This window comes from Coregonus lavaretus, assembly GCF_964263955.1.
Source record: "Coregonus lavaretus genome assembly, chromosome: 26".
In the NCBI taxonomy this organism is placed as follows: Eukaryota; Metazoa; Chordata; class Actinopteri; order Salmoniformes; family Salmonidae; genus Coregonus; species Coregonus lavaretus.
In genome coordinates this window covers 45,674,778-45,688,750 of record NC_140013.1, presented here as the reverse complement: position 1 = coordinate 45,688,750, position 13,973 = coordinate 45,674,778, and the positions used below count along the sequence as shown (strand labels likewise).

At 46.0% G+C, this 13,973-nt stretch overlaps 1 protein-coding gene across 1 annotated transcript in view; it reads right to left on the bottom strand.

The window, feature by feature from the left end:
• nectin1b (nectin cell adhesion molecule 1b) overlaps positions 1-13,973 on the bottom strand; it is a gene marked incomplete at its 3' end in the record, with an annotated part of 436,863 nt that overhangs the window by 310,661 nt on the left and 112,229 nt on the right. The window contains exon 5 of the mRNA XM_084143275.1: positions 10,455-10,606. Within this exon, the coding sequence (XP_083999401.1) occupies positions 10,455-10,606 (152 nt within the window). The remainder of the gene's footprint in view (positions 1-10,454; positions 10,607-13,973) is intronic.

Genomic DNA, 13,973 nt, shown 5'->3' with positions numbered 1-13,973 from the left:
AGAGGCAGTTTGGAACTCGGTAGTGAGTGTTGCAACCAAGGACAGACAATTCTTACACGCTTCAGCACTTGCCGGACCAGTTCTGTGAGCTTGTGTGGCCTACCACCTTGTGGCTGAGCCGTTGTTGCTCCTAGACGTTTCCACTTCACAATAACAACACTTCACCGGGGCAGCTCTAGCAGAAATGAACTAACTGACTTGTTGGAAAGGTGGCATCCTATGACGGCATTTTTGTGTATGGAGATTGCAAGGCTGTGTGCTCGATTTGATACACCTCTCAGCGACGGGTGTGGCTGAAATAGCCAAATCCACTAATTTGAAGTGGTGTAACTCTAACCCTAAACAGCCTCTTCTCCAGCTCACCTTAGCAACTAACCAAACAACATAGCTCATATCTCTGGTGTCCTAAACAACATATAAACACAGCCCCTATCTCATTTAACAACATATAAACACAGCCCCTATCTTATTTAACAACATATAAACACAGCCCCTATCTCATTTAACAACATATAAACACAGCCCCTATCTCATTTAAAACCCTTTCCAGCAGTGAAATGACCAAATCACCCTCTAGTGATAGCAGTTCACTATCAAGGGAATAGGAAAAGTGTGCCAGTGGGGATGCACCTTTGACTCAGTCCAGCCCACATCATAGGCCCCGTGTAGCTCAGTTGGTAGTGCATGGCGCTTGAAACGCCAGGGTTGTGGGTTCGATTCCCACGGGGGGGCCAGTATGAAAAAATGTATGTGCTCACTAATTGTAAGTCGCTCTGGATAAGAGTGTCTGCTAAATCACTAAAATGTAAATCATACAGGGGTTAAAAGGTTGCGTGTGATTCTCAACGATGTGCAGATATCAACACGCTCTATCGAGGGGAAATAATTATCTAACACAAGTACTGACGAGAGGGGTAAACAAATTAACTCCCCATTGAAACACTCTTTCGGTTTATCTCTGGCAAGACATTTTCCCACCACAGCTGAGACACATCATAGAGAGAGAGAGAGAGAGAGAGCAGGCAAAAGAGGGCGAATAGCAGAGAACCACACTGGTGATAATGACATAACTGTTGGTCCCATCTTTTCCAAACCCATCATTCATGGTGAATGTTAATGACCGGATAAAGTCTTCGCTTGGGTCGCTGGTTTGTTTCCCGCACAACAACACAGTCATGAGATAAACCTTTATGAACATCATTAGAGAGATTTCACCCTCTTTAGTGGGACTCGTCTTTAAGGGTTAACCACACTTCAGCTTTCACCAACCGCTCCAGCTCAGTCTCTCTCTACTGTATATAACACAATCACTGGGACATCCATTATATTCTAATGCATCACATATATTAATCATTCAACATCAGGTTTTTCATTCTATACATCAACATTATGTCATTTTATGTATATTTCAAATTATGTTTGTCTGCTGTTCCCATCGGAAGCCGACAGTAAAACTCAACAGTGAATGATTTATATAAAAAAAAATGCTGTTAGTGTAAAATGGGTCATTTATTTAATTGCCTCTATTCTTTAGAATGACCTCTAGTCTCTGTTCTTAAAGCATTCCGTTGGTATTCCTTCACTACACCTCTCTATATCCCTCCCTGAGGCTGGACGGGAGTCTAATAAAAATGTAAGAGAATACTGCTTTCTGTTATCCATTAGACGACCACACTGTCATCTGTCACAGCCTCCTCTCTCTCTTTCCCTCTCTCCCGCTCTCTGTCCCTCTCTCCGTCTCTCCATCTCTCTTTCCCTCTCTCCCTCTCTCTGTCCCTCTCTCCGTCTCTCCATCTCTCTTTCCCTCTCTCCCTCTCTCTCTCTCTCTCTCTCTCTCTCTCTCTCTCTCTCCCTCTCTCTGTCCCTCTGTCCCTCTCTCTATCCATCTCTCTGTCCATCTCTCTGTCTCTCTCTCTGTCTCTCTCTCTCTCTCTCTCTCTCTCTCTCTCTCTCTCCTCTCTCTATCTCTCTCTCTATCTCTCGTGCTCCTTCTCTTGCTAAATAGCACTAAGGATTGATTAAACAAGGAGAGTGCTGTCTTCAGCAGCCTACAGGTCCCTGGAGGAGAGAGGAGCTGTCTTCAGCAGCCTACACAGAGCACAGCTCTGCCTCCACAATGGTATATGCACCATGCCACCTAGCAAGTGACAAAAATCGCAAATAGCTAATTGATACAAGGTGCTCTGTGGTCCTGTTCTAGGAAGGTGACAGCAATGCTGCCTCCCTCTTTACATCTCCATGTGGAGACAAGGGTTCATTACAAGGCTGCTTCCCTCTTTACATCTCCATGTGGAGACAAGGGTTCATTACAAGGCTGCTTCCCTCTTTACATCTCCATGTGGAGACAAGGGTTCATTACAAGGCTGCTTCCCTCTTTACATCTCCTCTGATACAGAGTCACATTTGATCATCCTTATTCGATTAGATAGATTGAAATTGTACGTCACAGCATAGTTGGAAGATATATGGTGTGTAGAAATCCGAGGTAGGTGGGATGGGCTGAGGGAGGCTGAGGGTTGGGATGGGCTGAGGGAGGCTGAGGGTTGGGCTGAGGGTTGGGATGGGCTGAGGGAGGCTGAGGGTTGGGATGGGCTGAGGGAGGCTGGGATGGGCTGAGGGAGGCTGAGGGTTGGGATGGGCTGAGGGAGGCTGAGATGGGCTGAGGGAGGCTGAGGGTTGGGATGGGCTGAGGGAGGCTGGGATGGGCTGAGGGAGGCTGGGATGGGCTGAGGGAGGCTGAGGGTTGGGATGGGCTGAGGGAGGCTGGGATGGGCTGAGGGAGGCTGGGATGGGCTGAGGGAGGCTGGGATGGGCTGAGGGAGGCTGGGATGGGCTGAGGGAGGCTGGGATGGGCTGAGGGAGGCTGAGGGTTGGGATGGGCTGAGGGAGGCTGAGGTGGGATGGGCTGAGGGAGGCTGAGGGTTGGGATGTGGAACTGGAGACGGGAGGAGTGGAGTTGTGGGCGGGGATAGAATGACGGTCAAAGATAAAATACAAAATAAATAAAGTCAAAATAAAACAGAACAAAAAGTAAGTTTGAACCGAGGGGCTGTGTTGTTTCAGCTGACGCCTGTTTGCCGTGCAGAACCAGTCAAAGGTTTGGACACACCTACTCATTGCAGGGTTTTTCTTCATTTTTACTATTTTCTACATTGTAGAATAATAGTGAAGACATGAAAACCATGACATAACACATATGGAATCATGTAGTAACCAACAGTGTTCAACAAATCAAAATATATATTATATTTGAGATTCTTCAAATAGCCACCCTTTGCCTTGATGACAGCTTTGCACACTCTTGGCATTCTCTCAACCAGCTTCAACTGGAATGCTTTTCCAACAGTCTTGAATAAGTTCCCACATATGCTGAGCACTTGTTGGCTGCTTTTCCTTCACTCTGCGGTCCGACTCATCCCAAACCATCTCAATTGGGTTGAGGTCGGGGGATTTTGGAGGTCAGGTCATCTGATGCAGCACTCCATCTCTCTACTTCTTGATAAAATAGCCCTTACACAGCCTGGAGGTGTGTTGGGTCATTGTCCTGTTGAAAAAGGTATGTTCTACAACATGTCCCCTTGACAACCCACCTCTACAACATGTCCCCTTGACAACCCACCTCTACAACATGTCCCCTTGACAACCCACCTCTACAACATGTCCCCTTGACAACACACCTCTACAACATGTCCCCTTGACAACCCACCTCTACAACATGTCCCCTTGACAACCCACCTCTACAACATGTCCCCTTGACAACCCACCTCTACAACATGTCCCCTTGACAACCCACCTCTACAACATGTCCCCTTGACAACCCACCTCTACAACATGTCCCCTTGATAAACCACCTCTACAACATGTCCCCTTGACAACCCACCTCTACAACATGTCCCCTTGACAACCCACCTCTACAACATGTCCCCTTGACAACCCACCTCTACAACATGTCCCCTTGACAACCCACCTCTACAACATGTCCCCTTGATAAACCACCTCTACAACATGTCCCCTTGACAAACCACCTCTACAACATGTTCCCTACAGCCAAATGGTAATTACACCATGTTCCCTACAGCCAAATGGTAATTACAACATGTTCCCTACAGCCAAATGGTAATTACAACATGTTCCCTACAGCCAAATGGTAATTACAACATGTTCCATACAGCCAAATGGTAATTACACCATGTTCCCTACAGCCAAATGGTAATTACACCATGTTCCCTACAGCCAAATGGTAATTACAACATGTTCCATACAGCCAAATGGTAATTACACCATGTTCCCTACAGCCAAATGGTAATTACACCATGTTCCCTACAGCCAAATGGTAATTACACCATGTTCCCTACAGCCAAATGGTAATTACAACATGTTCCATACAGCCAAATGGTAATTACACCATGTTCCCTACAGCCAAATGGTAATTACAACATGTTCCCTACAGCCAAATGGTAATTACAACATGTTCCCTACAGCCAAATGGTAATTACACCATGTTCCCTACAGCCAAATGGTAATTACAACATGTTCCCTACAGCCAAATGGTAATTACAACATGTTCCATACAGCCAAATGGTAATTACAACATGTTCCCTTCAGCCAAATGGTAATTACACCATGTTCCCTACAGCCAAATGGTAATTACAACATGTTCCATACAGCCAAATGGTAATTACACCATGTTCCCTACAGCCAAATGGTAATTACAACATGTTCCCTACAGCCAAATGGTAATTACACCATGTTCCCTACAGCCAAATGGTAATTACAACATGTTCCCTACAGCCAAATGGTAATTACACCATGTTCCCTACAGCCAAATGGTAATTACAACATGTTCCCTACAGCCAAATGGTAATTACAACATGTTCCCTACAGCCAAATGGTAATTACACCATGTTCCCTACAGCCAAATGGTAATTACACCATGTTCCCTACAGCCAAATGGTAATTACACCATGTTCCCTACAGCCAAATGGTAATTACAACATGTTCCCTACAGCCAAATGGTAATTACAACATGTTCCCTACAGCCAAATGGTAATTACACCATGTTCCCTACAGCCAAATGGTAATTACAACATGTTCCCTACAGCCAAATGGTAATTACAACATGTTCCATACAGCCAAATGGTAATTACAACATGTTCCCTACAGCCAAATGGTAATTACAACATGTTACACCATGCAAACAGTACAGAAATCTACCAAAAAGCAATTAGTAGACAAAAAATACAATCTCTCCTGGACAACTTTTTAGCCTTAACATTCTCCTACAGCAATGAAGGTGTAAATTTGGCCGTTTGGAACATAAACTTTATATTTGACAAATTAGCCTCCTTGGCTAATCTTAAGAAACATAAGAGCAAACCAAAAATAATAGATAATGAAAAATTGTTTGATAATGATTGCAAAAATCTAAGAAAGTCATTGAGAAATGTATCTAATCAGAGACCCAGACAACAAAAATATATGCCTTCAATATGGGGAAAACTGAAGCAATACAAACACACCCTAAGAACAAAAAAGGAACAGCACATTAGAAATCAGCTGGATGTAATTGAGGAATCCATTGAATCAAACCACTTCTGGGAGAATTGGAATAAATTAAACAAACCTCATCATGAGGAATTGGCTATCCAAAATGGGGATATGTGGAGAAATCACTTTGCAAACCTCTACAGCAATATAACAAAGAGCCCAGAACAACAAGATATACAAGAAAAATTACAAATCCTTGAATCAGCAGTCAAAGACAATCAGAATCCTGTGGATACCCCAATTACAGAACAATAATTATTGGAAAGACTTTGCAATCTCCAACCCAAAAAGGCCTGTGATGCTGATGGTATTTTAAATGAAATGATCAAATATCCAGACCACAAATTCAAATTTGCTATACTCAAACTCTTCAACATTATCCTAACTGCAGGTATTTTCTCCGAGGAATTTGCGTTAACAGCAACTTCGGGAAGATTATCTGCAGTATCATAAACAGCAGACTACATCATTTCCTTGATGAACACAACGTCCTGAGCAGAAGCCAGATTGGATTTTTTTTTTAATGATCGTACAACAGACCACATTTACACCCTCCACACTCTAATTGCCAAACAAGTAAACCAAAACAAAGGCAAAATGTTCTTTTTTATAAACGAATAGAAAGTGGTATTGGAGGGGAAACATATTATGTTATTAAATCAATGTACACTAAAAACAAATGTGCGGTTAAAATTAGCAACAAGCAAACAGAATTATTCTCTCAGGGACGTGGAGTGAAACAGGGCTGCCCAATAAGTCCAACACTATTTAACATCTACATTAATTAATTGGCAAAAACATTAGAAGAATCGGCAGCACCTGGTCTCACCCTACACAACACTGAAATCAAGTGTCTGCTGTACGCAGATGACCTGGTGCTACTGTCTCCCACTAAGGAGGGGTTACAGCAGCATCTAAATCATCTGCACAGATTCTGTCAGACCTGGGCCCTGACCGTTAATCTAAAAAAAAACAAATATAATGATATTCCAAAAAAGGTCCGGAAATCAGGATGACAAATATAAATTATATTTGGACACAGTTCTATTAGAACACACCAAAACGACACGTATCTAGGACTAAATATCAGCAACACAGGTAGCTTTCACATGACTGTGAATGAGCTGAGAGACAAAGCTAGAAGAGCATTCTATGCCATTAAAAGGAATATTAAAATCGAAATTTCAATTAGAATCTGGCTCAAAATGTTCCAATCAGTTATAGAACCAATTGCTCTATATGGCAGCGAAGTATGGGGTCCGCTCTCTAATACTGAATTTACCAAATGGGACAAACATCCAGTCGAAATACTGCATGCAGAGTTTTGCAAGACTGTATTGCAAGTGTCAGGTCGCAGTTGTAAATGAGAAGTTGTTCTCAACTGGCTTACCTGGTTAAATAAAGGTGAAATAAAAAATAAAATAAAGAAAATGCAAAGAAAAACTCAAAATAACGCACGTAGAGCAGAATTGGGCCAATACCCCCTCCTTTTCGAATAGAAACAAGAGCCATCAAATTTTACAACCATCTAAAAACAAGTGACCCCAAATTCCAAAACACAGCTCTACTATGTCAAGAGATGAAACAAGAGAAGAGTCCCCTCAGCCAGCTGGTTCTGAGGCTCAGTTCACTAACCAAAACCAACCTCATAGAGCCTCAGGACAGCACTCAGAAAATATGGCCCAACCAAATCATCACAAAACAATCCTGTGGATACCCCAATTACAGAACAATAATTATTGGAAAGACTTTGCAATCTCCAACCCAAAAAGGCCTGTGGTGCTGATGGTATTTTAAATGAAATGATCAAATATACAGACCACAAATTCAAATTGGCTATACTCAAACTCTTCAACATTATCCTAACTGCAGGTATTTTCCCCGATATTTGGAACCAAGGATTGATCACACCAATTTATAAAAATGGAGACAAATTTGACCCAAATAATTACAGAGGGATTTGTGTTAACAGCAACTTGGGGAAAATTCTCTGCAGTATCATAATTTCCTTGATGAACACAACGTCCTAAGCAGAAGCCAGATTGGATTTGTAAAAAATTATCGTACAACAGACCACATTTACACCCTCCACACTATAATTGACAAACAAGTAAACCAAAACAAAGGCAAAATCTACTCTTGTTTTGTAGACTTCAAGAAAGCATTTGATTCAATTTGGCACGAAGGTCTTTTTTTTACAAACTAATAGACAGTGGTATTGGAGGGAAAACATATGATGTTATTAAATCAATGTACACTAAAAACTGTGCGATTAAAATTGGCAACAAGCAAACAGACTTCTTCTCTCAGGGACGTGGAGTGAAACAGGGCTGCCCAATAAGTCCAACACTATTTAACATCTACATTAATGAATTGGCAAAAACATTAGAAGAATTGGCAGCACCTGGTCTCACCCTACACAACACTGAAATCAAGTGTCTGCTGTACGCAGATGACCTGGTGCTACTGTCTCCCACTAAGGAGGGGTTACAGCAGCATCTAGATCATCTGCACAGGTTCTGTCAGACCTGGGCTCTGACCGTTAATCTAAAAAAAACTAATATAATGATATACCAAAAAAGGTCTGGAAATCAGGATGACAATTATAAATTATATTTGGACACAGTTCTATTAGAACACACCAAAACGACACGTATCTAGGACTAAATATCAGCAACACAGGTAGCTTTCACATGGCTGTGAATGAGCTGAGAGACAAAGCAAGAAGAGCATTCTATGCCATTAAAAGGAATATTAAAATCGAAATTCCAATTAGAATCTGGCTCAAAATGTTCCAATCAGTTATAGAACCAATTGCTCTATATGGCAGCGAAGTATGGGGTCCGCTCTCTAATACTGAATTTACCAAATGGGACAAACATCCAGTCGAAATACTGCATGCAGAGTTTTGCAAAACTGTATTGCAAGTGCAAAGAAAAACTCCAAATAACGCATGTAGAGCTATTCTATTCGAATAGAAAAAAGAGCCATCACATTTTACAACCATCTAAAAACAAGTGACCCCAAAACATTCCATCACACAGCTCTACTATGTCAAGAGATGAAACAAGAGAAGAGTCCCCTCAGCCAGCTGGTTCTGAGGCTCAGTTCACTAACCAAAACCAACCTCATAGAGCCTCAGGACAGCACTCAGAAAATCTGGCCCAACCAAATCATCACAAAACACCACAGAAAATCAAAGTAAACTTCAATGCTATTTGGCTCTAAACAGACAGTACATGGTGGCAGACCATCTGACCACTGTGACTGATAGAAAACTGAGGAAAACAATGACTAGGTACAGACTCAGTGAGCACAGTCTGGCTATAGAGACCGGTCGTCACAGGCAAACCTGGCTGCCCAGAGAGGACAGGCTGTGCTCACTCTGCCCCCGGGGAGAGGTAGAGACAGAGCTGTATTTCCTATTACATTGTGACAAATACTCAGACCTAAGAGAATCTTTCTTTCCCAAGATTATCATTCAGTATAAAGAATTTGGAACTATAAAAGAGGAAGAAAAAATCCAATATTTATTGGGTGAAAAGCCAAAATGTGCAATTTTGGCAGCCAAATATGTGTCCTCCTGCCACAACCTGAGGGACAGCCAGTGAAAAGTGTAATGTAATGTCAATAATATTTCCTGTTTTGTTTTGGCTTTCATACCATGTCATGTGTCTTCTCAGTCATGTTGAGATTGGTCGACTACTATTGCTTTAATGTATTGTTATTCTCATTAATATTGTTGTTGTAGTTGCTGTTAATGGTAATCCCATTTCCACTACTACTATTATTATTGCTGTTGGTCCCACCATTTTTGCTATATCTATACTTTGACAATGTAAGTAATTTTACTTGCCATGTCAATAAAGTATATTGAATTGAATTGAGAGAGAGAGAGAGAGAGAGAGAGAGAGAGAAAGAGAGAGAGAGAGAATGGTGGGCCCCATATCCACGAGAGAGAGAGAGAGAGAGAGAGAGGTGGGCCCCATATCCACAAGACACAGGAAAGCCCCACAACCACTACTACCTTCACTATGTGTGATAACCAAGTAGGTTACTGACAATCAATGTTCGCTCTAATTATGGGGGGAACTGAGCAAATTTCAGGTCTGCTGAGCGCAAATTTGAACGTTGTGAAAGCCTTCAGAGGTGACTGAAAATGCATTATTATTCCCATTCCATTATTACAGAGAATAAGACAAATTATGCTACCCTCTGCCTATTGGCTACTTAGCTTATTCAAGTCTGTATCAAAATACAACACTGCCTCTTTAAGACAAAAAACAGCTCTTTATCTGACTTGCTTTTCAAATATGTCAAAAAAATGTACACGTTTTGTGCTCTTGTAGGAAGCAACCACTCCCCCATTGCTGACTATAAATTATAATAATAACTCACTAACTAGCAAAGGATATGAACAAATGTCCACACGTGGCTACATGCAGCTCTGATCTCAAAACAAGCACATCTACTCACAACCGCTCATACTGTAAACACAGTCCAGTTGAAAGTAAATGGCACAGATTCATATTTGGCAATGTAGGCCTACTGCTGACAATACATTCTCACTATGTGTGATAAGTAGGTTACTGGCAATACAGAGCAGAGAAACCAGAAGCCCAGAACAGACAAACCAGAAGCTCAGAGCAGAGAGAAACCAGAAGCCCAGAACAGACAAACCAGAAGCCCAGAACAGAGAGAAACCAGAAGCCCAGAACAGAGAGAAACCAGAAGCCCAGAGCAGAGAGAAACCAGAAGCCCAGAGCAGAGAGAAACCAGAAGCCCAGAGCAGAGAGAAACCAGAAGGCCAGAGCAGAGAGAAACCAGAAGCCCAGAGAAGAAGAAGAAGAAGAAGCAGAAGCAGCAGAAGGAGAAGAAGCAGCAGTTTGTACCAGTATGTAACCTACCAGTGACGTTAACCTGGACCAGGCCAGTACGAGTCCCGATCCCATTGGTGGCATCACACACGTAGGTCCCTGCTAGCTCATAGGTCACCGCCCCCTTGAAGATCAGAGAGTTGTTACGAATCTCCACGGTGCTGGGAAGAGATCCATTCACCCTGTAGAATAGAGGAGCGACAGAGAAAGAGAGAGACAGAGAAAGAGAGAGACAGAGACAGAGAAAGAGAGAGACAGAGAAAGAGGTTACATTAAACCCATCATAAAATAGTTAAGATCACCCCACCACAATAGCAAACCTCTCACCCCTCCTCCTTACCCAAAGTGGAGAAAAGCAATTCAAACACCATGGAAACAACACTCTAGAGCAAAACAACCCTGGGTGGAGGGAAGGAGGGATGGGGGTGTTATGGGAGAAACACATACCAGGAATATCCAGCTATAAAGAGATAGAGAACCCTGTACAGAACAGGTGTGAGCATGTTTAGGAGCCTGAGGACACTGTGTTTGGGCAGGAGGAGGGAGAACAAAACAGAAAAAACAGCTTCCCTCAAATGCACCCTCTCTCCTCCTCCTCTCTTCCACCTCTCCTCCACCTCTCCTCTCCTCCACCTCTCCTCCACCTCTCCCCCCTGTCCCCCACCTCTCCTCCACCTCTCCTCCACCTCTCCTCCACCTGTCCTCCACCTCTCCTCCACCTCTCCCCCCCTGTCCCCCACCTCTCCTCCACCTCTCCTCCTCCTCTCTTCCACCTCTCCTCCACCTCTCCTCTCCTCCACCTCTCCTCCTCCTCTCTTCCACCTCTCCTCCACCTCTCCTCTGCTCCACCTCTCCTCTCCTCCACCTCTCCCCCCTGTCCCCCACCTCTCCTCCACCTGTCCTCAACCTCTCCTCTCCTCCACCTGTCCTCCACCTCTCCTCCACCTCTCCCCCCCTGTCCCCCACCTCTCCTCCACCTCTCCTCCACCTTTCCTCCACCTCTCCTCCACCTGTCCTCCACCTCTCCTCCCTCAATCCTCTCCTCCACCTCTCCTCCCTCTCTCCTCTAACTCTACCCTCCTCCCCTCTCCTCTCTCCTCCACCTCTCCTCCATCTCTCCTCCACCTCTACTCCCCCTCCCCTCTCCTCCACCTCTCCTCCACCTCTCCTCCACCTCCCCTCTCCTCCACATCCCCTCTCCTCCACCTCCCCTCTCCTCCCTCTCTCCTCCACCTCTCCTCCCTCTCTCCTCTACCTCTATTCTCTTCCTCCTCTCCTCCACCTGTCCTTCACCTCTCCTCTCCTCCGCCTGTCCTCCACCTCTCCTCTCCTCAACCTGTCCTGCACCTCTCCCCCCCTGTCCCCCACCTCTCCTCCACCTGTCCTCCACCTCTCCTCCACCTCTCCTCCGCCTGTCCTCCACCTCTCCTCCGCCCGTCCTCCGCCTGTCCTCCACCTCTCCTCTCCTCCGCCTGTCCTCTCCTCCACCTGTCCTCCACCTCTCCTCCGCCTGTCCTCCGCCTCTCCTCTCCTCCACCTGTCCTCCACATCTCATTCACCTCTCCTCCGCCTGTCCTCCACCTCTTCTCTCCTCCACCTGTCCTCCCTCTCTCCTCTACCTCCACCTCTCCTCTCCTCCACCTCTACTCCCTCTCTCCTCTCCTCCCCTCTCCTCCACCTCTCCTCCCTCTCTCCTCCACCACTCCTCCACCTCTCCTCTAACTCTACTATCCTCCCCTCTCCTCCACCTCTCCTCTCTCTCTCTCTCTCCTCCACCTCTCCTCCCCCTCTCCTCTCCTCCCCTCTCCTCCACCTCTCCTCTCTCTCTCTCTCCTCCACCTCTCCTCCCTCTCTCCTCTAACTCTACTCCCCTCTCCTCCACCTCTCCTCCCTCTCTCCTCCACCTCTCCTCCCTCTCTCCTCCACCTCTCCTCTAATTCTACTCTCCTCCCTCTCTCCTCTCCTCCCCCTCTCCTCTAATTCTACTCTCCTCCCTCTCTCCTCTCCTCCCCCTCTCCTCTAACTCTACTCTCCTCCCTCTCTCCTCTCCTCCCCCTCTCCTCTAACTCTACTCTCCTCCCCTCTCCTCCACCTCTCCTCCCTTTCTCCTCCACCTCTCCTCCACCTCCCCTCTCCTCCACCTCTCCTCCCTCTCTCTCTCCTCCACCTTCCTCCCTCTCTCCTCTACCTCTACTCTCCTCCTCCTCTCCCCCACCTGTCCTTCACCTCTCCTCTACCTGTCCTCCACCTCTCCTCCACCTGTCCTCCACCTCTCCTCCGCCTGTCCTCTACCTGTCCTCCACCTCTCCTCCGCCTGTCCTCCGCCTGTCCTCCACCTCTCCTCTCCTCCACCTGTCCTCCACCTCTCCTTCACCTGTCTTCCACCTCTCCTCCACCTGTCCTCCACCTCTCCTCTCCTCTCCTCCACCTCTCCTCCCCTCTTTCTCTCCTCCAGCTGTCCTCCACCTCTCCTCTCCTCCCTCTCTCCTCCACCTCTCCTCCACCTGTCCTCCACCTCTCCTCCACCTGTCCTCCACCTGTCCTCCACCTCTCCTCTCCTCCCCTCCCTCTCTCCTCTAACTCTACTATCCTCCCCTCTCCTCCACCTCTCCTCCACCTCCCCTCTCATCCCTCTCTCCTCCACCTTCCTCCCTCTCTCCTCCACCTCTCCTCCCTCTCTCCTCCACCTCCCCTCTCCCCCCTCTCTCCTCTACCTGTCCTTCACCTCTCCTCTCCTCCACCTCTCCTCCACCTGTCCTCTCCTCCACCTGTCCTCCACCTCTCCTCCCTCTCCTCCCTTCCCCTGCCCTCTTCTTTGGTCAGGTCAATTAGACTAGGTCTGTAGTACACCATAGGGGATATGTGCCATTTGAGAGGCACCCTAGAGTGGAGGAGAGAGGTTGAGGACAGATGGAGTGGAGGACCTCTCTTATCACCAACTCTTTTACAAGGCCTCCGAGAGGAAGGGTGAAAGGATGAGAGGGAGATTCCGCACATTTCCTCTCTCAATTGGCAATTTCCTACAAGAGCCCCCAGAGCCAGGGCGTGACAAGGATAATATTGGACTGGTTGAGAGAGGGTAAGGAGAGGACTAGGATAATATTGGACTGGTTGAGAGAGAGGGTAAGGAGAGGACTAGGATAATATTGGACTGATTGAGAGAGAGGGTAAGGAGAGGACTAGGATAATATTGGACTGGTTGAGAGCAGGTAAGGAGAGGACTAGGATAATATTGGACTGGTTGAGAGCGGGTAAGGAGAGGACTAGGATAATATTGGACTGGTTGAGAGCGGGTAAGGAGAGGACTAGGATAATATTGGACTGGTTGAGAGAGAGGGTAAGGAGAGGACTAGGATAATATTGGACTGGTTGAGAGAGAGGGTAAGGAGAGGACTAGGATAATATTGGACTGGTTGAGAGAGAGGGTAAGGAGAGGACTAGGATAATATTGGACTGGTTGAGTGTCACGACTTCCGCCGAGGCTGCCTCCTCTCCTTGTTCGGGCAGGGTTCGACGTTCTGACCACTGCCGCCCCAATCATCATCACAT